This window comes from Mya arenaria, chromosome 9 (assembly GCF_026914265.1).
Source record: "Mya arenaria isolate MELC-2E11 chromosome 9, ASM2691426v1".
In the NCBI taxonomy this organism is placed as follows: Eukaryota; Metazoa; Mollusca; class Bivalvia; order Myida; family Myidae; genus Mya; species Mya arenaria.
The window spans coordinates 27,596,960-27,623,195 of record NC_069130.1 but is presented as its reverse complement, the minus strand read 5'-3'; the positions used below and the strand labels follow the sequence as shown (position 1 = coordinate 27,623,195).

The following is a 26,236-nucleotide window of genomic DNA, read 5'->3' as shown; positions in this document are numbered from 1 at the left end:
GCCATAATTGTTTCGCTGAAATCATAAAAAAATAATATATATATATATATTGGAATGCTATATTTTTTAAGTAATATGTACGTACAATTCATATATACGTTACCTGACGGTACCAGTCTATTTATTTCAAATGTACGTAAAGTTCATCTGTAAATTACTTGACGACACCCGTCTTTTACATCAAATAACGCATGTACTGTTCATATGCAAGTTATTTGACGATACTTGTCTGTTTATATCAAATGTATGTGCAATTCATCTATAAGGTGTTATTAAAATGTATTTGAAAAAGCTACTTTGACGATATTACGTTATGATGAAAAAACGCTTTTTTTCAAAAAGAAGAAGACTTTTTGGACGAAATGTTACCCTAACCGCAGAAATAGCTTTTAAGGCCTTATCAGCAAGCAATGCCATTTGAAATGATACCATAATTATAGCCAGTGACCTGATTGAATGACGAGCTTATTTACATCCGAGACCTTAAACATAAACATCTACTCACATTTTGGAGGCGGCGGTTTTCTCACTGTGACTGAAATGGAACAAAAACAGATAACATAACAGGCAATCATTGGAGCCACAATATTACATGACGAGCAATCATTGGAGCCAAAATATAACACGTCGGGCAATCATTGGAGCCGAAATATTACATGGCGAGCAATCTTTGGAGCCATAATGTTACATGACGAGCAATCATTGGAGCCAAAATACTTAGTATAACACGTCGGGCAATCATTGGAGCAGAAATATTACATGGCGGTCAATCTTTGGAGCCATAATGTTACATGACGAGCAATCATTGGAGCCAAAATATAACACGTAGGGCAATCATTGGAGCCACAATATTACATGACGAGCAATCATTGGAGCCAAAATATAACACGTCGGGCAATCATTGGAGCCGAAATATTACATGGCGGGCAATCTTTGGAGCCACAATGTTACATGATGAGCAATCATTGGAGCCAAAATATAACATAGCGGGCATTCATTGGAGCCACAATGTTACATGACGAACAATCATTGGAGCCAAAATATAACACGTCGGGCAATCATTGGAGCCACAATATTACATGACGAGCAATCATTGGAGCCAAAATATAACACGTCGGGCAATCATTGGAGCCACAATATTACATGACGAGCAATCATTGGAGACACAATGTTACATGACGAGCAATCATTGGAGCCACAATATTACATGACGAGCAATCATTGGAGCCAAAATATAAAACGCCGGGCAATCATTGGAGCCACAATATTACATGACGAGCAATCATTGGAGCCAAAATATAACACGTCGGGCAATCATTGGAGCCGAAATATTACATGGCGGGCAATCTTTGGAGCCACAATGTTACATGACGAGCAATCATTGGAGCCAAAATATAACACGTAGGGCAATCATTGGAGCCACAATATTACATGACGAGCAATCATTGGAGCCAGAATATAACACGTCGGGCAATCATTGGAGCCGAAATATTACACGGCGGGCAATCTTTGGAGCCACAATGTTACATGACGAGCAATCATTGGAGCCAAAATATAACATAGCGGGCAATCATTGGAGCCACAATGTTACATGACGAACAATCATTGGAGCCAAAATATAACACGTCGGGCAATCATTGGAGCCACAATATTACATGACGAGCAATCATTGGAGCCAAAATATAACACGTCGGGCAATCATTGGAGCCACAATATTACATGACGAGCAATCATTGGAGACACAATGTTACATGACGAGCAATCATTGGAGACACAATGTTACATGACGAGCAATCATTGGAGCCACAATATTGCATGACGAGCAATCATTGGAGCCAAAATTTAACATAGCGGTTATTCATTGGAGCCACAATATTACATGACGAGCAATCATTGGAGCCAAAATATAACACGTCGAGCAATCATTGGAGCCACAATGTTACATGACGAGCAATCATTGGAGCCAAAATATAACACGTCGGGCAATCATTGGAGCCGAAATATTACACGCCGCAATCATTGGAGCCACATCATTACACGCCGGCAAACATTGGAGCCACATCATTACACGAGGCAATCATTGGAGCCAAAATATTACACGACGGGCAATCATTGGAACCATAATATTACACGCCGATATCATTGGAGCCACATCATTACACACCGGCAAGCATTGGAGCCACATCATTACACGCCGCAATCATTGAAGCCACATCATTACACGCCGCAATCGTTGGAGCCAAAATATTACACGACGGGCAATCATTGGAGCCACAATATTACACGCCGCAATCATTGAAGCCACATCATTACACACCGGCAAACATTGGAGCCACATCATTACACGCCGCAATCATTGGAGCCACATCAATACACGCCGCAATCGTTGGAGCCAAAATATTTCACGACGGGCAATCATTGGAGCCACAATATTACACGGCGGGCAATCATTGTAGCCAAAATGTTACATGTCGGGCAATCATTAGAGCCAAAATATTACACGGCGGGCAATCATTAGAGCCAAAATAATACCCCCTGGGCAATCATTGTAGCCAAAATGTTACATGTCGGGCAATCATCGGAGCCAAAATAATACCCCCCGGGCAATCATTGGAGCTAAAATACTACATGGCAGACAGTTATTGGAGCCAAAATATTACACGGCAGACAGTTATTGGAGCAAAAATATTTCACGGCAGACAGTTATTGGAGCCAAAATATTATCTGGCGACAATCTTGGAGCCTAAATATTATACAGGGGTCAATCATTGGAGCCACAATATCAGTATTAATGGGCTGTTATGATAGAGAATAGTTCTTTGCTTGCATCATTTTTTCTAAAAGTTTTGTATCTTGGTCATATAACACTACGACACCCACAACCAATCATACATGAGCGCTTCAGTGTTTCATTTACCTTAGAAAACTCATGATACTATTTGATAACATTTGTTAACACTTGTTTATCATTAGATAACACTCGAAAACACACTTGACATTTGATAACACTTGAAACTGTAAACTGTTAATTATCTAAGGGTGCTTAACCTGATATCGGAGTTGGCATGGCGACAGAAATAAGGCTTGGTGTCGTCATAAAATCACGGGACTCCTCTTGGATTTGATCACGTGGTTTCTTTCTGAACTGATCGCCTGTTTTGTTCGATCGGCGAGGCTTGTAGGTTCTTCTTTTGTTGCAACTTAAAAATAAAAGTCGAAAACATAACGATACAATAATAATATTATTTTCAATTTTACTAACTACCTTTTCTGATGCACGGCATACATCCGAGTTTTGTTTATGGAACACTTCCGAGGTGCTCCGACCGATGTCCTAGGTAACCGGTTGAACAATTCTGCGAATTTCGGATGTCTGGTGATCCCTAATTATTTTCGTATGATTTGAAAAGGGATTAAAGAATAGAGAAACGGTTTAATAGATAATATACCGAAACATATATCACAAAAAAATATTTTAAACCTTCAATGATTGCAAAATAGGCCATTTTAGGCTCGATTTCAATTAAAATGAAGAACAGTGTTTGAACATCTGCTTCCTTCAGTTGCGCAAGCTGGGTTTTTTTCAAGCACTTTACATCCTTCCTAGCATTTATCGCAATGTCGTAGGTTTCGCTTTTCTTTCAATATCTGATAATGCAAAATAATTCAGAACAAGAACATCACATCCGCTTCTTTGTTAAGTCAATCAAGGGAAATAACTCGAAAATAGTTAAATTCCGAGTAATAGATTCTGCTTAACACGTGAGGAGTGTAACTGTTAACTGTTTGATCACCAAAACATGTGAATATCTCAACAGATTTGTATGGATAGTCAAGCTTAAAGTTTTTGCGCGCCGGCGAATACGTCAATGAAATAAAAGACGCCAATGCTATAAGCCTGAATTTCGCATTGGCAATAAGCCTGAATTTTGCTATTGCAATAAGCCGGAATTTTGCTTTTGCAATAGGCCGGAATTTTGATTTCGATGACAGAAAGGCTTAAAATAACTTTTTAGTCGTGAAAGTCTTTACCATGTTCTCATAAACTGACCACATCCGTTCTCGCCGTGGCACGTGCACAGGACATAGACTGCGGCAACCACGCACGCTATTGCCACGATTCCAGCGGCTACGACCCACGCTACGTTCTTGCTGTCTTCCGTGAACGTCCGGTATCGGTCTGTGGTTGTCGTCGTTGTTGTCGTGGTCGTTTCTGTAATGACAATCACAGGGGGGGGGGGGATCAATTTAATAGTTTTATTTTGTGTGATGCAGTTATATAACAGTTATGTCAGAATTTGCTTAGAGATGGGCGTCTTGTTAGTAAAGATCTCATCAGAGGCCATGAACATACTTAATGGCTGCCAAGTTCATTTTAATAAAAAACTGAAATATTTTTAGGTATATTTGGAACAAGCGCATACGTAGTATTTATTATTTCCATTCTAAACATAGAAATGGGCATTCAGAACGGTGTTTAATCTTTGTAAATGAGTTTCACTTGTTAGCTTTAATTGGCATTTTTTTTTCAATTTTAGTATTGATTATTCGTATACAAGTGCGTTTTTCTCCGGGTTTTCTCCAGGTTCTCCCCACAACACAAAACCACACTCTTCCGCAACGTCCTGCCAACGGGAGTGACTTAGTATAAGTTAATATAACCTTTTCCACATTCCTTTTAAAAGGAATCAAATTTAAATTTATTGCTAACATAATTGAACATAACGGGCAACACCTTACCGGAGATAATGATCGTGACAGATGCAGTGTCCTCATTTCCACCAACGTCAGAAGCCAGTGACGTCACTGTCACTGACGTACCGTATCCTAGTGACATAGACGATGGGGACCCTTTTAACGTAATCGCTCCGCTTGAGTCGATTGCAAAGAATTCATCACCCAATGACGTTTGGTTCAACGTGAACGTTATGACACCGTTCGGTCCTGCATCACCATCCGTCGCCGTAACGTAGCCTAACGTTGTGCCGGCATCGGCGTAATAACTGACGTAGAAGCTGTACGACGTAGGTGAAAACGTTGGCACATTGTCATTTGCGTCATCTATTGAATATATATTAGACTTAAAACTTGTGTTATATTTTTGTATGAATAAAAGGTTACAAATACTAGATAGAGCAAGAAATGTATTTGTGTTCACTTTTAATACATGAGAAGCTTTGATTGTAATCAACACTTCACGTAACAAGTACGAGCATACTTAAACGGTAGGCATTTAACATCATGCATTTGCATACAACATGCATTTTAAGCCAATGAAATTTCATATTGGCAATCATTAAGCACTAGGCTTAATCATTAATAATTTCACATTTTCCGGCTGTCCGCCTACTGCCGCTCATCCAAAACACACTCCCTGTGTCAGATTTTGCGTTGTCAATATATCAGCCAATGAGGTTGTATTCTAAGTCAGTTAGATGACCTGAAGTAAATTCTTAATGAATGATAAAGGCTCGATTGCTACGCTTACTCCAGCCATACTTATTCATTCAGAATTTACTCCATGTCATCTTACTATTACCTATAGCATCATTTAGTAAAACAAATTAATTTATATCAGTGACTTACTGATAGTTATTGTAAGGTCGGCGGTATCTGTCAAACTTCCGGAGTCAGTGACCGTCACAGTGCAGGAAACTGTGGTTGGCAGGGTGCCAAGGTCAAGGTCATAGTCGGACTGATAGCTGACCTGACCGGAAATGGGATCCATGTGAAAGTATCCGGTCTCCGTACCGCAGTTCATGGTAAGTCGTGCCGTTTCTCCGGAGTCAGGGTCCGTGACGCCAAAGGACGGCGTTCCTATGACTGTCCACGCCTGTTGAACAGGAGATAAGATATGAAAGCCAAGTCGTGGTCATTGAAGTGAATCGTCGCAACCAATGCTTTTTTGATTTCGACTACTCAGTGTGTGTATACCGTGTGATAAATTACGTCCTAAATTCTCCTTCGAAAGGCAATTTTTTTTTTCAAATGAAGACTTTAAACTACTGATGCAAGCGAAACTTCGTGATGCCTGAATACTCATAGTAAGTAGCCATCTATCATATATACGAAAATATGCTAAAATTACACCCTCAAATAGTTTTTATACTTTAAAAGTTCTTTTCTCTGCAATTTCAGTGTCAAAGGGTAAACTAGTTTTAATATAAGTGTTTTCAGATTACAGGGAAAAAATGGTGCCAAGGTTGTGGTATGTAAGCTTGTTTATACTCGCACTCGGGCCTTGCCCATTCGTATCTCGTTGCATGTTCTGATATTTGTCTAATTTGTACACACACAATCATCCTTAATATAACTGTGGAAGGTTGAAAGAAACATATCTTATTACAAAATTTCATTTTCTAGATATACCAGCAGTTACCAAAATGTTCACAAAAAGAAATGTGTATATATGTACACATACAATCATCCTAAATATAACTGTGAAAGTTTGAAAGAAACATATCTTATTTTAAATTTTCATGTTATATATATCAGCTGTTGCTGGAATGTTCACAAAAGAAAATCAGTAATTTGTACACACACAATGATCGTAATATAGCTGTGGAAGGTTGAATGAAACATAAAATTACATGTATCTAATTTTAAAACTTCATTTTTAGATATCCAACCCGTTACCAAAATGTTCACAACACAAAATCAGTAATTTGTACACACATAATGATCTTCTTTTATATAGCTGTGAAAGGTTGATTATTTTAAATCTTCATTATGTAGATATGCCACCAGTAACCAAAATGATCACAAAAAGAAAACATCTTTAACGTACGTTTCCTTCAGTTGCCGATAGAGTGTAGCTTGTCAGGCCGAACGCCGGTGCCTCGTTCTCGTTTGCGACGTAGATCGTCAGCGTTCCCATATCTGACGTCACAGGATCCGATACTGTTACGTCGAACGTAAACGTCGTGGCCGGTAACGTCTCGTAGTTTAGGACGGACGACGTCGTGATTATACCAGCTAAGAATATGTGAATTATATCCGTATTACCATTTATTTAATGTAGATAACGTTTTAAAAGTATACAAGTTTATTATTAAAACTGAATTGAGTATAACATATACAAATAACATATGTTCATGATAAATATTTTGTTTTATTACTTTTTCCTGCGGGAGTGGGGTTTGGGGTGGTTGGGAAACCCGATTTACACGATCTTTTTCTTTGCTAAAACAACTTCTACCATGTAACATATAACACACGGGGATACATCGCAAAATATTCTCGCATTGTTGATGGCGAGACTAAAGCTTACTTGAGGGGTCGATCACAAAGTAGTTTGTCCCCGAGGCTGGGTTTGCGCTTGTTATGGCTATGCTGTGTGTTTGCGTGACGTCAACATCAGTGTACGTCACATCGAACAATGACGTACCGACGGCAACGTTCTCGGTAACCGTTACGCTTGATGGCAGATTTGTTATGTGAACAGGGTCGTTTATGTCTGCAAAATAAAATAACTTTTGGTTTGCAGTACAATACACATAATATTATAAATGATCTTGTATTTTAAGTTAATTTGGAACTTGGGTTCTCGGATGATTGATCGAGTACTCGAGTACTCTGGTACTCGTTGCCATCCCTAATTTTAAGGAATCATTCCCAGAGAGATATATTATACCGAAATGCATTGTCCTTTAAAACATCATTAAGACACTAACACTTAGAAATTGCACTGCCTCAATATTTTGAAATTGTACACAAATGTTTTAGAAATAATAAAAACTATCAACATTCTTTTCTCCATTAATCCTTTACAAGCACTGGTAATAGTCAGTCGACTAGACACCACCTTGTTCCTGCTCTCAGTCAACATAGTAAATCTAACAGAAATAGTGGTAATCCGTAGATACGTGTTCACCGTGTTCCTGCAGTCAGCTTTCAGTCAACATAGTAAATCTACCCGCAATGGTGGTAATCCGTATATGTTGGTTTCATCGTGTTCCTGCTGTCTGCGTCAATGCAAAACTAACAGCCAACATAAAATTCCTGACAGCAAACATGGTGCCAGCGTGTTCCTGCTGTCAGCCAACATACAATACCTACCTGTAATGGTGATAGTCAGCAGACTGGGTCCCACCGCGTTCCTGCTGTCAGCCACTATACAATACCTACCTCAAGTGGTTAAAGTCAGCAGACTGGGCCCCACCGTGTACCTGCTGTCAGCCACCATACAATACCTACCTGTAATGGTGATAGTTAGCAGGCTGGGTCCCACTGTGTTCCTGCTGTCAGCCATCATAAAATACCTACCTGTAAAGGTGATAGTCAGCAGACTTGGTCCCACCGTGTCCCTGCTGTCAGCCATCATACAATATCTACCTGTAATGGTGTTAGTCAGCAGACTGGGTCCCACAGTGTCACTGATGTCAGCCACTATACAATACCTACCTGTAATGGCGATAGTCAGCAGACTGGGTCCCACCGTGTTCCTGCTGTCAGCCACTATACAATACCTACCTGTCATGGTGATAGTCAGCAGGCTTGGTCCACCCGTGGTTCTGCTGTCAGCCAGCATACAATACCTATCTGTTATGGTGATAGTCAGCAGGCTGGGTCCCACCGTGTTCCTGCTGTCAGCCATCATACAAAACCTACCTGTAATGGTGATAGTCAGCAGGCTTGGTCCCACCGTGTTCCTGTTGTCGGCCATCATACAATACCTACCTGTAATGGTGATAGTCAGCAGGCTGGGTCACACTGCGTTCCTGTTGTTATCCACCATACAATACCTACCTGTAATGGTGATAGTCAGCAGACTGGGTCTTACCGTGTTCCTGCTGTCATCCATCATACAATACCTACCTGTAATGGTGATAGTCAGCAGACTGGGTCCCACCGTGTTCCTGCTGTCATCCACCATACAGTATCTACCTGTAATGGTGATAGTCAGCAGACTGGGTCCCACCGAGTTCCTGCTGTCAGCCACCATACAATATCTACCTGTAATGGTGATAGGCAGCAGACTGGGTCCCACCGTGTTCCTGCTGTCACCCACCATACAATATCTACCTGTAATGGTGATAGTCAGCAGACTGGGTCCCACCGTGTTCCTGCTGTCACCCACCATACAATATCTACCTGTAATGGCGATAGTCAGCAGACTGGGTCCCACCGTGTTCCTGCTGTCACCCACCATACAATACCTACCTGTTATGGTGATAGTCAGCAGACTGGGTCCCACCGTGTTCCTGCTGTCACCCACCATACAATATCTACCTGTAATGGTGATAGTCAGCAGACTGGGTCCCACCGTGTTCCTGCTGTCACCCACCATACAATACCTACCTGTTATGGTGATAGTCAGCAGACTGGGTCCCACTGTGTTCCTGCTGTCAGCCCCCATACAATATCTACCTGTAATGGTGATAGTCAGCAGACTGGGCCCCACTGTGTTCCTGCTGTCAGCCACCATACAATATCTACCTGTAATGGTGATAGTCAGCAGACTGGGTCCCACCGTGTTCCTGCTGTCAGCCACCATGCAATATCTACCTGTAATGGTGAAAGTCAGCAGACTGGGTCCCACCGTGTTCCTGCTGTCAGCCCCCATACAATATCTACCTGTAATGGTGATAGTCAGCAGACTGGGTCCCACCGTGTTCCTGCTGTCAGCCCCCATACAATATCTACCTGTAATGGTGAAAGGTAGCAGACGGGGTCCCACCGTGTTCCTGCTGTCAGCCACCATACAATACCTACCTGTAATGGTGATAATCAGCAGACTTGGTCCCATCGTGTTCCTGCTGTCACCCACCATACAATATCTACCTGTAATGGTGATAGTCAGCAGACTGGGCCCCACCGTGTTCCTGCTGTCACCCACCATACAATATCTACCTGTAATGGTGATAGTCAGCAGACTGGGTCCCACCGTGTTCCTGCTGTCACCCACCATACAATATCTACCTGTAATGGTGATAGTCAGCAGACTGGGCCCCACTGTGTTCCTGCTGTCACCCACCATACAATATCTACCTGTAATGGTGATAGTCAGCAGACTGGGTCCCACCGTGTTCCTGCTGTCAGCCACCATACAATACCTACCTGTAATGGTGATAGTCAGCAGACTGGGTCTTACCGGGTTCCTGCTGTCACCCACCATACAATATCTACCTATAATGGTGATAGTCAGCAGACTGGGCCCCACTGTGTTCCTGCTGTCACCCACCATACAATATCTACCTGTAATGGTGATAGGCAGCAGACTGGGTCCCACCGTGTTCCTGCTGTCAGCCACCATACAATACCTACCTGTAATGGTGATAGTCAGCAGACTGGGTCCCACCGTGTTCCTGCTGTCACCCACCATACAATATCTACCTTTAATGGTGATAGTCAGCAGACTGGGCCCCACCGTGTTCCTGCTGTCAGCCACCATACAATACCTACTGTAATGGTGATAGTCAGCAGACTGGGTCCCACTGTGTTCTTGCTGTCAGCCCCCATACAATACCTACCTGTAATGGTGATAGTCAGCAGACTGGGTCCCACCGTGTTCCTGCTGTCAGCCACCATACAATACCTACCTGTAATGGTGATAGTCAGCAGACTGGGTCCCACTGTGTTCCTGCTGTCAGCCACCATACAATACCTACCTGTAATGGTGATAGTCAGCAGACTGGGCCCCACCGTGTTCCTGCTGTCAGCCACCATACAATACCTACCGGTAATGGTGATAGTCAGCAGGCTAGGTCCCACCATGTTTCTGCTGTCAGCCACCATACAATATCTACCTGTAATGGTGATAGTCAGCAGGCTGGGTCCCACCATGTTTCTGCTGTCAGCCACCATACAATACCTACCTGCAATGGTGATAGTCAGCAGACTGGGTCCCACCGTGTTCCTGCTGTCATCCATTATTCAATACCTACCTGTAATGGTGATATTCAGCAGACTAGGTCCCACCATGTTTCTGCTGTCATCCACCATACAATACCTACCTGCAATGGTGATAGTGAGCAGACTGGGTCCCACCGTGTTCCTACTGTCAGCCACCATACAATACCTACCTGCAATGGTGATAGTGAGCAGACTGGGTCCCACCGTGTTCCTACTGTCAGCCACCATACAATACCTACCTGCAATGGTGATAGTGAGCAGACTGGGTCCCACCGTGTTCCTACTGTCAGCCACCATACAATACCTACCTGTAATGGTGATAGTCAGCAGACTGGGTCCCACCGTGTTCCTGCTGTCAGCCACCATACAATACCTACCTGTAATGGTGATAGTCAGCAGACTGGGTCCCACCGTGTTCCTACTGTCAGCAACCATACAATACTTACCTGTAATGGTGATAGTCAGCAGACTGGGTCCCACCGTGTTCCTGCTGTCAGCCACCATACAATACCTACCTGTAATGGTGATAGTCAGCAGACTGGGTCCCACCGTGTTCCTGCTGTCAGCCACCATACAATACCTACCTGTAATTGTGATAGTCAGAAGTTTGGTCCCACCGTGTTCCAACTGTCAGCCACTATACAATAACTACCTCCAGTGGTGAATGTCAGCAGACTGGGTCCCACCGTGTTCCTGCTGTCAGACACCGTACAATACCTACATGTCATGGTGATAGTCAGCAGACTGGGTCCCACCGTGTTCCTGCTGTCAGCCACCATACAATACCTACCTGTAATGGTGATAGTCAGCAGACTGGGTCCCAACGTGTTCCTGCTGTCAGCCACCATACAATATCTACCTGTAATGGTGATAGTCAGCAGACTTGGCCCCATCGTGTTCCTGCTGTCAGCCACCATACAATACCTACCTGTAATGGTGATAGTCAGCAGACTGGGTCCCAACGTGTTCCAACTGTCAGCCACCATACAATATCTACCTGTAATGGTGATAATCAGCAGACTGGGTCCCAACGTGTTTCTGCTGTCAGCCACCATACAGTACATATCTGTAATGGTGATAGCAGAATGGGTCACACCGCGTTCCTGCTGTCAGCCACCATACAATACCTACCTGTAATGGTGATAGTCAGCAGGCGGGGTCACACCGTGTTCCTGCTGTCATCCACCATACAATACCTACCTGTAATGGTGATAGTCAACAGGCTAGGTCCCAACGTGTTCCTGCTGTCAGCCACCATACAATATCTACCTGTAATGGTGATAGTCAGCAGACTGGGCCCCACTGTGTTCCTGCTGTCAGCCACCATACAATACCTACCTGTAATGGTGATAGTCAGCAGACTAGGTCCCACCGTGTTCCTGCTGTCAGCCACCATACAATACATACCTGTAATGGTGATAGTCAGCAGACTAGGTCCCACTGTGTTCCTGCTGTCAGCCACCATACAATACCTACCTGTAATGGTGATAGTCAGCAGACTGGGTCCCACCGTGTTCCTGCTGTCAGACACCGTACAATACCTACCTGTAATGGTGATAGTCAGCAGACTGGGTCCCACCGTGTTCCTACTGTCAGAAACCATACAATACCTACCTGTAATGGGGATAGTCAGCAGACTGGGTCCTAACGTGTTCCTGCTGTCAGCCACCATACAATACCTACCTGTAATGGTGATAGTCAGCAGACTGGGTCCCACCGTGTTCCTACTGTCAGAAACCATACAATACCTACCTGTAATGGGGATAGTCAGCAGACTGGGTCCTAACGTGTTCCTGCTGTCAGCCACCATACAATACCTACCTGTAATGGTGATAGTCAGCAGACTGGGTCCCACCGTGTACCTGTTGTTAGCCACCATAAAATACCTACCGGCAATTGTGATAGTCAACAGGCGGGGTCCCACCGTGTTCCTTCTGTCGGCCACTGTAATTTCCAAGTCGTACCCAACAACTGCGTGGTCCGTCAAGTCGGCGTTTAGTTTGATCTCACCCGCTGAAATTACGATATTCACAAATGTGACAAACTTATTATGAAAACACGCGTGTGCGGAATGAATAAACACAACGTACGTAGCTTTTGATTATGCTGATCTAATACATCTTTCACAAGCCTTCTCCCATTTAGTTAAACCTCGGAGGAAATTTATTTGCTGAAGCATTCGGGCATTTCCGGTGCTTTTCGTAAAAAATAAGGTAACTTAAATAAGGTAACTTGAAGTTACGATGAAATTTGAATGAAATCGGTCAGTTGCGATTCATATCGTATTCACATAACATAACTATAACGAAATACGTAATAAATTGGATCGAATTCGGCCAATTCCGGTGCATATCGTTTATAAACGGACATGCCCGAATAATGCCGATCTAAAACGATTTATTACGGAATAGTAATGATCGGCGAATACGTACAGTTGAAAATCTGGAATGGGCAGCTGGCGGGCATGCACGTCATGGTGAACGTGAGGTCGTCATCCTCGGCGTCATACACGAGCACGTGGAACGCCGTCGTTCCTATCTGGTCGGTCGTCGAAATGGATGTCGAGTCTATAACGTGGGAAAAGTATCTCATAACATATCTTTACCGCCACCAGAGCCTAGTGGTTACGGCGCCCGCCTACGAAACGTGAGGTCGTGGTTTCGATCCCTGGCCGCGTCATACCGAAAGAAGTTGGCACAAGTAGCTCCCTTGCCAGGCGCTTGGTATTTTAAGGGTAGTACTCAGTACTGGTTCAACCCAGGAAAGTTGTATCCCGTGTATCGGTGCTTTACACCGAGCACGTTAAAGAACCATGTGGTCTCTCCGCATAGAGCTAGGGTATCTCTTGTATCTCACTCTGTTTCTTCAAGTATTCCAATGTCTAGATTTGACTGCGAATTGCTGTCACTTCTATTTCATGTCACTTATAGAATTTAAACACAATTTAAGTCGTGATGGCGTCACGGCGGGGTCAAGCCATAATGCAGCCAATGGGCGCTGGCAGACCTTGATCGACTCAAATAAACAAACATCATAACATATTTTAAAAACAGATTTATAAAGACCCAACCAAAGGTACTGACTTATTGGTAAGAAACTTTTTTGAACCTGAGAAGGAAGGATTCCTGGTATTTCTAAGGATACTTTGAAAAGTTCAGATACTATAGTGACAAAGTGAGTAGCTGAAAGTGTATGGGATATAAGGCGTAAAAATGCTAGTTTCCACTAAACCGACCGACCCTATATTTTTTCTCCCGACCCTTTTTTACCTTCGTGTGGAATATTTTTTTCTTCGTAATTGCCCTAAAAATGTGCATTTTTTGAGTGAACAAATTAGACCATTTTAGATTTAAATGGCTAAACCCTGATACAGATCTGTCTAGTACAAAATCCCTGTTTATAAAGAAGATATGTCTACCTACATACCCTATTTTTTGGAGATGTTAAAGAAATATTTTTTGGCCCAAACCCTTCTTGGCCTCCGAACACATCTTATTTTCATGTTTTTCTAAAGCTAATGAGAAAAACAAACTGCATCTGTTTGAAGGTAAGAACATGGAATTTGAAATTTTATTTCTTTTTCTGTGGTACGGACATGTACACGGGGTATATGAAACATACACCTTGTCCACGTGACCACTGTTAACAAATCGGATGTGCGTCATTTATATAGGAAGTGAGATAGTTTCCCTTTTCACCCTAAATATATTTTTCGTTGTGGACACGTATAAATGTATATCAGATATAACTAGTACTGTGTAAACACTTAGAAACAACAAAATCACTTACTTTGTAAATTAAGAAAGACTGGAGGCGTATTTTGGATCAGGTACACGTAGAATTCCCCGGTGTCCGAAATAAGTCCATCCGAACAGTCGATACCCAGAGTATAACTGCTCTTTGTGTTGTAGCTAAATCCGGGGTTGATCTCGCTGTATATGCCATAATCTTAAACACATTTGAGAGAGCATTAATTTCTTTGAAAAAAAGGAACAAAGCAACAAAACACACACGAAAAACTAAAAACAACAACATCATCACCATCACCACCACCACAAAAACAACAACACCTTCATCAGCACCAGCATCATCATTAACAACAAAAACAACTATACAATATTATGAACATTCTTTGATTTTATTTGCCTACGTTTCGGCATACTTTGTCTTTCCTCTATATCGATTTATGTGTACGATATTTTTTTTTATTTTTGGAATATTTCTTTTTAATCCTAATCAGTCGATGTATCATTTTTTCCATTGACCAAGCTATTTAAGAAATACCTGAAGAGGCAGCCACTTGCTTAATAATGAACGGGTATGATGCCGGGACGCTGGCTGCAAAATCACAAGTGACCTCACCACCTGTGTCTGTCGCGTTGATGACGTACAGTAGCGTCTCTGACGTCACATCCTCGCTTATAGAGACGGAGCTCGGAAGATTGTGTATTTCTGGAGGCTGAAATAGTTGTCAGACGTTAGTATATAAGCTTTGCATGGTTGGCAGTTTTGGATTAATATAAAGCATGGACAATTGCCCTTCTATCGAAGTTTTGGCAGATACGCTAGTGACAACAACAACAAGAACAAAACATCAACAACAACAACAACAACAACAACAACAGAAGCAGCAGCATCAACAACAAGAACAAGAACAACAACAACAACAATAACAACAACAACAACAACAACAACAACAACAACAACAACAACAACAACAACAACAACAACAGCAACAACAATAACAAAAGCTTCAAATAGTGAAACAACAGAAAATATAAAACTTACGTCTATTAAATAGAATACTTGATTTAAGCGTTACGTTTTTATGTTTGGTTAACGGCTTGGCGTTTCAAAATTTCTAACATCATTAATTATGATAGAGGTCTTACGTCGTTGGTGATTGTGACGGTGAAGGTCACCGTGACAGTGTTGGAGCACTGGTCCGCCACTTTGAAAGTCAGCTTGCTTTCAGATCCGCCTAACGCCAATAAACTAGCGACCGTCGTCAGAACCTCTGCAGACATAATGGAATAACTTAAAGGGATTATCTTATAAATTGGTAAATAGCAATGTTTTGGGAAACGTTTCCTGTCCCGAATGCATTTAAATTTTATGTAGCGGATACCACCAGTTGCCACATTACACACTGCTCAGTCTTGCTATTAGCTCATTCGGAACACCTTGGCCATTTTTATCAAAACAACCTCGGATATGTGCAGGTACATTAGTAGAAGTAGTTCGTAAAGTTTTGAATTAAATTATTAATTAATTGTAGTGTTTTAGCTTGTATTTGTTGATCTAAGTTTAAATTGATTGCCAGTGAAGAGTTTTATTGCAAACATAATTAAGATTGCCAAGGATTAGGTCATTAAGTTTAACTGCTAAATTGAAATTACTACGCGATCTACTTGCAGCGTAGTAAAAGTGTACCGATTTCTAACATTGTTAACCGTCAATATACATCCAAGGTTTTTTCGATATCAATGGCCGAGGAGCTCCGAATGGCTATTAGCTATTACAATTCATCGGAGACAATTTAATCGCGATTCGAACTATCCCGAAATGAATAGTCATTGTAGCGATGTGGTTGCTAAAGGCTGCTAAAATTGTATCGATCTAAATATGATTGCACATCGTTCGTAGTGGTAAAGCTTTAAAGGAGCTCAAGTGGCAGAAATGTCCCTTCATTTCCACTAGCGGATCAAGGGGGGGGGGGGAGGGGCACCAGGGGCCCCACCCTTAATCGTCCATGATTACTTTTAATTTCAATATAGGACAACAAAATATAATTATAAAAAAACGCTCAAAATGCACCGTTCCGGACTAAAACTCCCATACCAACACTTTAAACAAAATACATTTCGGTTCGGAGGGATGGGCGCAAGTCCCTTCGGACTCCACACACTTTGACCAGCCCAATTGCGTTCATACCCCGATAATGACATCAACCCCGCAATTCATTCCTTAAATGAACGCTTGAACCAGCATTGGGCAGCGTTTGAAAGTCTAGAAATTACGTTAGCGTGAAGGATGTTTTTCAGTCACACGAAGCACGTTTTACATCCGGTGCACATCAACTTTTACGAACGTTTACATGCGCTTGACAGCGTGTGCTAGCGCTTGGCATCATTTGCCAGCTTTGTATTTATTTTCTACTATTAGCAAAGTCGAGTTTTCACCAACGCAGATGAAGCGTATGTGCAGCGGTCGCAGACTTATTCCAACGTAAGCGAACAAATACCCAGTATAGGCAAGCTGAGGTCAGCGTAGTGCGACGTCTATAAGAAGTGGTCATATCCGTTAGGATCCGTTGTCCAAAGTTCACTTAAAGGCCTAGTTTAAGCCTTCTATAAGTGACCCCCAACCCCCCCAATAAAATCAATCTGTGTACAGTACACAACCTCTGTGTAATTGCCTTGTGCACTCTTATCAGATCTCCATCTGAGTATCCTGCTGTACAGTTTTGGAGGTTTTATTATAGAAATGGACCTTCAATGGCCCTGAGCCAATAAAAAAATACACAGGAAATGGGTCCCTACTGTGACACCAGTGCAATTAGCTGGAGATGCACAGCAGGGGATTACCATGCCAAACATTTCTTATACTAGGCCTCTAAGTAATGGGTTCGATATGGAAATTTCGCGTACGTTAGGCCCATCGCGTTAATTGCGTCGGTACCGGTTGGCAGCGTCCACCACCGCCAGCCAGCGTCTCGTCGGACGTTTGCAAACGGAGTCAAACTCTGTACAACGGATACAAGCGTTTAAGAAAGTTAACAAACTTAGTAAAACTAACACCAACGTTTATTTCCAAACGCCGACAAAGATTTTGCAAGTTAGCATTTTTCAACGAACAATATATTCGCTAGCGTTTAAAACAAAACAAAATCAAAACAACAAAAAACATCAACATCAGAGCGAACATTAACTCTTATTAACTTTTAACAACTTCTAATCTTCTATTTTGTTGCCGTTTTATGTGTTTTAATGTTGATTTTAAAATAATTGAATATTATAGAAGTGTATCCCTATCAGATGTGATAGAATATATGCTAGAACCGAATATCCAAAAGGGAAGCGTTTGTATGCTTCTTCTTTGCTAATGCCCATTTTTTGTTCAATTCTTGGATAAATATGTCTTACTTGTGGATGTATCGAAGCTGTATCTAGAGTTTGATACCATGGTAACGGTGAGCGTGCTGATGTCATCAAGGTCATTGTCTGACACCGAAATGGTTTCCAAGGTCGTCCCTATAGCCACAACGTTGGACACAGTCGCAGACATAGTTCCAGTAAAGAAAGGGTCGTTATCTGTGGACAACAAAATGGCCGTGTAACATTTTGTTCACAAACTATAGGTTTGGTATTACTGCTAAAATGTCATGTTATTGGCTGCCTTATAGCAATTATTCTAGATTCGGTTTCTAAAATGTACCGCGATATTAACCAACTTTAGCAGAAGTGTTTTTGAAACAATAGTGATGATCTCTTACAACAGATAACTTATAAAAGGTTATACAAATAAACAGCTATAATCGAATTCGGGGAGAAAATGTGAGTTTTCAATTTCTGGCTAATCATATTTTCAAAATATCGGTCTTCATTCGTAAATCGTATAGTAAGTGCATCGCCAATATCTTTAAAGTGACCATCTTATTCATAACTAATACGATCCTCGGCACCCCAGCGTATAATAACCTATATGATATATGCTGGGGTGCCGAGGATGAACTAATACATGCACATGTATAACAAACATAAATTTTTAGTGATAAACCTTTAACTACTTACTAAATAATGCATTTATGGAAAATATTAATTACTTATAACACGACTGCAACCGTGTGTTTAATAGCTGAAAACGCAAAAATATTGAATGATTGGTGAGTGCTAAAATATTTACAGTGATCAACTATCGTCTCATAGGATATAAATACGGTGTTTTCTGCACCTTTCTGTAAAATCAACCACGGCATCCTTCATAAGAACCATTGTTGATGATATATATTTATCTTTTTCGGGAAATTAAAACAATTTTATAAAATGTGGTACATCTTATCTGGGAGTAAGAGTGCATCTTTAAACCAATGCTTAGTTTACAATAAATGTTAAGTTTTGCGTCTATCTTATAATCTAAAGGCTGTAAAATATTCTCGTCGATCGACCTTGCCATTCAAGATTCTGCGTTTTGTTTGTGTACATTTAACAATTTACGCGACGCATTCGTTTTAATTTTATCAATCGGTTTTCCGAGAACATCGAAAAAAATGTTTTTTTCTCGTAAAATGTTTTTTTTCCTTTAAAAGATGTATAGTCTAAGAATCTAAGCATTATTGTAAGTATTTGTTATTGAGCGGATTTTGGAAATCGTTTGCACTAATCTTCCTTACTAAACCATCGACGTTTATATTTGAAAACAATGTTGAACGTTTTGCAACAAAAACATCATTTGCTTGATGTGGTGTTGTTGTTGTTTCGTTGATGTTGTTTTTTGTATCATGTATATTTATTAAAAAAGATACTTAAAACTATACAAGTATAATATTTCCTTTGATAATTTGTTTTGATGCATGTTCTCCTTAATAATAGTATATATTTAATATGTTTGTAATGTATTCTAAATGTAATACTAAATAGTATATTGACTATTGTTTATATGTATGATCATGTTGATGGATGATGAACTGTATGTTTAAATCCAAATAAACTATTCTATTCTATTCTATTCTATTCTTGACTTGTATTCTTTAAAAAAAGAACATGTGCGTCCATTCCTGCTAATTGTAAATAAGACTGTTGAATTAAATTTTACCATATGATGCAAGAAATATTTACTGGGATCAACGTCCATTCTAACGGCGTATGAGCGGTCGTTTTGCACTGTTTTAGCTGACCAATCTACGACGTCATCCACTGACGTCGCGGAGGATATCGCCATCAAGTAATTATTGTCTTCTTCCCATATTCCTCGGTTATACGTTATCACGTCCGATCCGTCACTCCACCTACGTAACGTATAGGTTAACGTAAATTCATGTCCAATTATGACCAAAAACGCATTTTAAAAGACAGATTTTTCCTTTAACCATTAATGGCTGCACTCTCACAGATTCACCGTTTTTACAACTTTTTTTATTTTTTTGTCTTGGAAAGAGCAACATTTTGCGTAAATATCTGCAAGCCAATAATAAAAGATTGCTGACAAAAGATCAGATCGCAGATGTTCATATTTTTGTTCGAAAATTAATGTTTAATGACTAACGGTCTAAAAAAAAATGCATTAAACATAGTCTTATATAACTGGTTTCTATATTAAGTTTTCGCAAATATTTTTTAATTTAATTATAACCTACAATTTCAGCCGATCGGCCTTCAATAAATACCACGCTTAAGTAATAGATACAGTACGAGTTTTTATTAAAAACTGTCCTCTTACAGACGTAAGGAGCCATTTTGGTGTTCGTCCTAGCGAAACGGTTTCTTACGTCTGTAAGAGGACTCTTTTGAAGAAAACAAGAGTGACTGTATCTGACTTATACGAAGATAAGTGTATTGCATATATTAGTGAGTAAACAAATACATTAATAAAGAAATAAATACAGATTTATAAATTATAGATAAATATAAATATTTTTTCGAAGGATAAACATTAGATTATTAGCATGGCCTTTCTAAATGCAATGTATCGGCTAGTGGAATTACTCGAAATTCTCGTGCACGGTCCGCTTACAACCGTAAGAAGACACTTTTTTCAATAGCTCTGCTGGTGGTATAGTCGTATAATTATGAATGTTTATAAAATGTTTGCACTGACACGAGAAAATGATGAACTTGAAAAAAAATATTCTTGGATAACTATATTCATAGCCGGTGTAGGAACGACAGTATATACGTCATTAGCGACCTAAGCTGTGTATGAGGGGCGTCCCACGGGTACCCATTTGCAAAGGGGTATTACAAGAAGGGATATTTAAAAATTAAAATACCAATAAATCTCCGAAAAGAAACGAAAAAATTGTTGATTTCAGTTTAAAATCATATTTTATTTCACGAGTGTCAGAGAAAAACATTTGTTCACGAGTGGCGAATTAAAGATAAAGTTATTGTTATTTGTATTTTCTTTATGTGAACGGAAATAGTAAGTAAAATGACCAATTGTTCAATCTTTAAAGGGACTAGACACCAGAAGATCCCAATATCGGCAATTACAGTGTTTCCTCAAAACAAGCCTAGAATTGTCAATACGAGCTAGTATGATGCCGATAATACATCATTTTACATGATTAAAAGAATATATTGTCACTGTCTTAGCTGAGTTTACCCGTATACAGTATGTATATTTAGCATGTAAAAGTCACGTGATTATAACAGATAAATATACCGAGGCTATTTTTTTTTTAATTTACTGCGATTTACGTGGCAGACACACCTAGTAGATTTCGAAATGGAAAGTACGCAAAAACTGCGAAATTTTACATTTGTCGTAAGCCATGTGACACATCAGTGAATAGAGATTCAATGCGTTGTACACAATGATATCAATTTTATGCAAGTTTTTGACATTTTTTTCTTGCAATGGTATCATCTGGTTTCTAGTCCCTTTAATGTCAAAACAGCGTGTTTGCAATATTTTTATCAGTATAATATTTACAGATTCTTCTTCTATACACTAAGCCCTTACATATGATACCAACATTAAATGGGGTCGCCAGGCATCACAATTTCACATTAATGAACATAGGTCATTAAAGGCCAAGTTTAAGGAATTTTTGGCATGACAATCCCCTGCTGTGCATCTCCTGCTAACTGCACTGATGTCACAGTAGGGGCCATTTTCCTGTTTATTTGTTTATTCGCCCAGGGCCATTTAGGGTCCATTTATATAATAAAAACTCCAAAACTGCACAGCAGGATATTCAGATCAGAGATCTGAAAAGACAATTAGACAATTAGATTAAGATCAATACACAGAGGGTGTGTACAATACACGGTTTCGGGGAGGAGGGGTCACTTATAGAAGGTTTTAACTAGGTCTTTAAGTTTTTTTTTTAAAAAGCCCCCATAGGATTGCAATATAAAAGAATGCATGCTATGTATCAGCACAAAACTAATTAAGCTCATACCAGCCCCAACGATCGTTAGATTTGACCGTGATTCTCTGGGATTGTGGAATTGCAAAGGCTTGCTCTCCGTCTGAAGCTGAAATAAAGGATAAAGTCATCATCATCATCATCATCATCATCATCATCATCATCATCATCATCATCATCATATTACGACCTGGTCATTTGAGTATTGATTATCATAGCTATATTATTTTTCATAGTTTGGCTGATCGCCATTTAAGGAATACATTGCGTGATTTATTTCATTTTTGGGGAATGAACGCACTAGGGCTGGTTGAAGTGTGTGGTTTTCGAAGGACTCCATGCCTTACTGCGATAAAATCCCCGGTAATGACATCAATCATGCAATTCATTACTTATATTTACACCAAAATTACATTATTTCCTTCCAGAATTGATAAAAAATACTTTATTCCATTTAAGAAAAACCTAACAGTAATTCTTTCTCACACATTTTGTAAATATAACGAGCCGACCATAGCCGGAAACATTTTATCATATGAAGTCACAATAACGCGGGGAACTTTTAATCACTGCAAAACACTTTTTAACGTTAAATCGAAACGCTTTTGACAAAAAATACATTAAGCAAATCATCGATTAACACTTTTTAACATGTTGATTTAAATTTTTCGTGGCCTGATGACATAAACAATAACAAGATAAACAAATTTCAATTTATCTTCGCGGTCCGAACATATCCGAAGATGTCGCGTTCATCGGAAATATCCGCAATTGCCGAAGGGCCGTTCATTAAGAAATGGAAGTTGAGGTGAAAATATTATTATATAAACATGACATAATCTCTCACGAAAGCCTATAAACGAGACAGTCAAAATGGCTAAAAGAAAGAGTTCGGGTGTGTTTAAACTATCTGGTAAACAGGGGTTATGAATTTGCATTCATGGAAGGTTGTTTGCACTGCAACGGTGTTTTTGATGAAAACAATGTATAATCAAATTATCAGTGTGGCCCAAATTGGGCCACGAACGGGTTGAGTTTTAAACAGCGTCAGTCTGAGACTTGACTTGAGCCATGTGAGCAAAGAAGGGTCTAAGAGGGTTTGACTATGACCATGTGTTATGTTTTACTAAATATAACATACAAACGCTGATGGCGTTCTGTCCGACAAGCTGGAAACTGTCTCCGCTGGTTGGCCGCCATATTTGGAAGTAGACGGTACGGGCGGTGTTTACGTTGTCAAAAAACGCCTCCCACTTTTCTACGACGCCGCAACAGTCGATGACGTAGTTAGGCTCGTTCATCATATACGCGAAATCTGCGTTTATATAAGTTCCTTTTTTCATTTTCGCATATACATACATCACTAGGCGTATGCAACATTAGACTTGCTCTTACAGTGTGTGTATACCACGTGATAAATTACGTCATATATGCTACGTCGGAAGGCAACATTCTGCTTAAAATAAAGACTTAAATCAAAGATACCTATTCTTTTACTGCACAATTTTAAATAAAACAATGGGCAGTCTATGCCGCTTAAAGAGCTCCGCCTTCGTTTTCTTACCGAAGTTTTTTTAAGGTGATTAGTTTCATCAAACACTTGAACAAACCTGTTTCCAAAATAATGTTTTGACAATACTCCGTCATATGGACGTATTGTGAAAAGGTCTGTCGAAGTGTTTTAAGAAACTAAACTCTCAATCAAACTCTTGTAAAAGACAGTAGGCGGGCCTCCGTAAGCGGCGTAGACTGCGCTATGTTCCATTAAAAATAGTGAAGAAATAGTGAAGTTATCTTTGTTTTAAGTATTCATTGGACGTAAAATATTGCCTTCCGACGTAGCATTTATGACGCAATTTATCACGTGGTATACACACACTGACTAATGTGCACGCGCTGTGGCGCTGACAATAAGAAATGTAAGACAACACTTGCATACCGACGTTGGTGTCTATGCGGTCATCTTTGTTGCTCGGATTTCCCTCTCCAAAATTATCTGTCGTCCGACACTGGCCTCCACCTGGTTAAGAAAATAATGTTCTTAGGCAATTTCCGTATTAGTCGGAAATAGAGATTCACCAATCGCAACTTCTCCGCAATTTCCGTATTAGTCGGAAATAGAGATTCACCAATCGCAACTTCTCGGCAATTTCCGTATTGGTTCCGAATTGGACCCAGATTTTAGTTTTGGTGATATTGAGATTACTTGATCGCCAAAATAGTTTTAGTTCATTCAATATTTAACTTTGTTTCACTTCTATGTGCACGAGAGCGATAACAAAGAAAAGTGATTAGACCCCTCAGATCAAGCAAGTATCAAAATAATCATATTACTTCAATATAAAACAACAACAACAACACCAACTACAACAACAACAACGACCCTGTCTTGATTTTGTTTGTTAATTTGATGACAAGCGTTATATTTCTTTCGCGTAGTATTGTGGGAGTAAATTTGCTCATGTGCATTAGGTTAGTGTATGATACGGAATCAGAAAACACTGTGTGTGATACGGAATCAGAATACACAGTAGGGAATCAGAAATCGCAGTGTGTGATGCGGAATCAGAAAATGCAGTGTGTGATACCGAATCAGAAAACGCAGTGTGTGATACGGAATCAGAAAACGCAGTGTGTGATACGGAATCAGAAAACGCAGTGTGTGATATGGAATCATAAACCGCAGTGTGTGATACGGAATCAGAAAACACAGTGTAAGATACAAAATCAGAAAACGCAGTGTGTGATACGGATATTTTTCCTGTTTCTAGAGTTTACATCTTAATCATGAAATATTTTAGAACGAAACCTATCCCTTACATAATAAATAGAGGATAATTGTTTGTTTCAGTGTAAGATCGCAATTTCGTTCATGCGTTTCGATGAAATATTGAGTTTTATAAGTGAAAACTATATTAAAGATATCCACTGTAAACTTTAAGGAGTAAAATATCAACTTTATGAACCACTTTAAAAATTCCTTGTAGTAACTTGTACTTGTTCAAAAACTTTGAACTTTTTTAAAGGTTGCACAGTTTAAATAAGATTTATTTGTAAATACAAACACTGACCGTTTTAAAAGAAAATGGTAATCCTGTTTTTCAACCTTTTTCTTTAAGAAGCTGAATGTTCGACCAATTGCTTTCATACAAAACAATTTAAAGACAAAAATAACTGATCGAACATAAAAGGATGTTCTATCATAATCTAAATATAATTTGAACTGTTTGTCGTTGTAATACGTAAAACGAACTTCCCAGAAAATTCACACAACGGCAACAATTAACAAATTAACAGATGATTTATTTTACTCCACCATCGCCTCAAAATTTGTTAACAACTTAGCGTGGTCTTCACTCTTTACCTAGAAAACGACCTGTCTTCAAGCAAATCCGACTGGCCTCTGACACAGTGTGTGTATACTACGTGATAAATTACGTCATATTAAATGGAACGTCGAAAGGCAATATTTTGCTTCGAATGAAGACTTAAAACAAAGATTGCTACTTTTTTTTCTTGACCATTTTAAATGAAACAAAGGCAGTCTATGCCGCTTAAAGAGCCCCGTCTTCGTTTTACTACCGGAGTTTGATAAGGAGAGCAGCTTTCTCAAACACTCCGACAAACCTGTTTCCAAAATAACAGTTTGACAGTGCTCCGTCAGGCGGCTGTTTGGTAAAAAGGTTTGTCGAAGTGTTTTAAGAAACTAAACTCTCAATCAAACTCTGGTAAAAAGTAAAAGACCGAAGGCGGGCTCTGCAGGTGGCGTAGATTGCGTAAGGTTTCATTTAAAATGTTGAATAAATAGTAAACTTAACTTTGTTTAAAGTCTTCAATCGAAGCAAAATATTGCCTTTCCACTAAGCATTTATGACGCAAATTATCGCGTGGTATACACACACTGTGACAATGAGGGATGACTAAATACCCATGTATCATGAAACAAACTTGTTATCATAGACAAACTATATTTTTACTTGTGGTCTCGCCGATTGAGCATTATACGTCACGAGTGACGTAGCCACGGGTAAAATATTCATTTTTGGTGTTTACCAGGTAAAATATATCGCGATCTTAAATTGAAACAATTTTTATTTCATGCCTACAAAAAAAACACGGTCAAAATTGAATGCTATCACAACGTCATTTCGGACAAGACGTCGTGTCCCAGCCCTTGGCGCGCTGACGTTTACTTTTGAATTGAGAGCGGCTCAAAAATGTTATTTCACTGTTTGAAACAGTGACATAACATTTTTAACTTACTGATAAAATCTAATACCACCATAAATG

General features: G+C 39.9%; 2 protein-coding genes across 2 annotated transcripts; both read right to left on the bottom strand.

The window, feature by feature from the left end:
• Positions 1 to 497: 497 nt before the first annotated feature.
• On the bottom strand, positions 498 to 7,828 carry LOC128245903 (protocadherin gamma-B1-like). Its single transcript, XM_052964122.1, has 7 exons — positions 7,771 to 7,828; positions 7,271 to 7,456; positions 6,788 to 6,975; positions 5,587 to 5,833; positions 4,741 to 5,061; positions 4,052 to 4,213; positions 498 to 535 (listed from the first exon to the last, which is right to left on the bottom strand). Exons 1-7 carry the CDS (start codon positions 7,826 to 7,828, stop codon positions 498 to 500), a joined length of 1,200 nt encoding a protein of 399 aa, XP_052820082.1.
• Positions 7,829 to 13,254: 5,426 nt separating this feature from the next.
• Positions 13,255 to 23,289, bottom strand: LOC128245902 (cadherin-23-like). Its single transcript, XM_052964120.1, has 6 exons — positions 23,088 to 23,289; positions 18,000 to 18,167; positions 15,747 to 15,871; positions 15,139 to 15,313; positions 14,644 to 14,802; positions 13,255 to 13,421 (listed from the first exon to the last, which is right to left on the bottom strand). The coding sequence occupies exons 1-6, from the start codon at positions 23,287 to 23,289 to the stop codon at positions 13,255 to 13,257; spliced, it is 996 nt and encodes a 331-aa protein (XP_052820080.1).
• Positions 23,290 to 26,236: the final 2,947 nt, after the last annotated feature.

Bases quoted from the DNA above. Each gene is read 5' to 3' on its own strand.
- LOC128245903 (XM_052964122.1), bottom strand. From the start codon at position 7,828: ATGTTGACTGAGAGCAGGAACAAGGTGGTGTCTAGTCGACTGACTATT. The intron at 6,976-7,270 runs GTAAGCTTTAGT...ACATATTCTTAG, and splicing joins CTTTGTGATCGACCCCTCAA to CTGGTATAATCACGACGTCG. The intron at 536-4,051 runs GTCAGTTTATGA...GTTCCATTTCAG, and splicing joins CCACGGCGAGAACGGATGTG to TCACAGTGAGAAAACCGCCG.
- LOC128245902 (XM_052964120.1), bottom strand. From the start codon at position 23,289: ATGAAAAAAGGAACTTATATAAACGCAGATTTCGCGTATATGATGAAC. The intron at 18,168-23,087 runs GTATGTTATATT...TGTTGTCCACAG, and splicing joins ACAGAACGCCATCAGCGTTT to ATAACGACCCTTTCTTTACT. The intron at 14,803-15,138 runs GTATTTCTTAAA...AATGTGTTTAAG, and splicing joins GCAAGTGGCTGCCTCTTCAG to ATTATGGCATATACAGCGAG.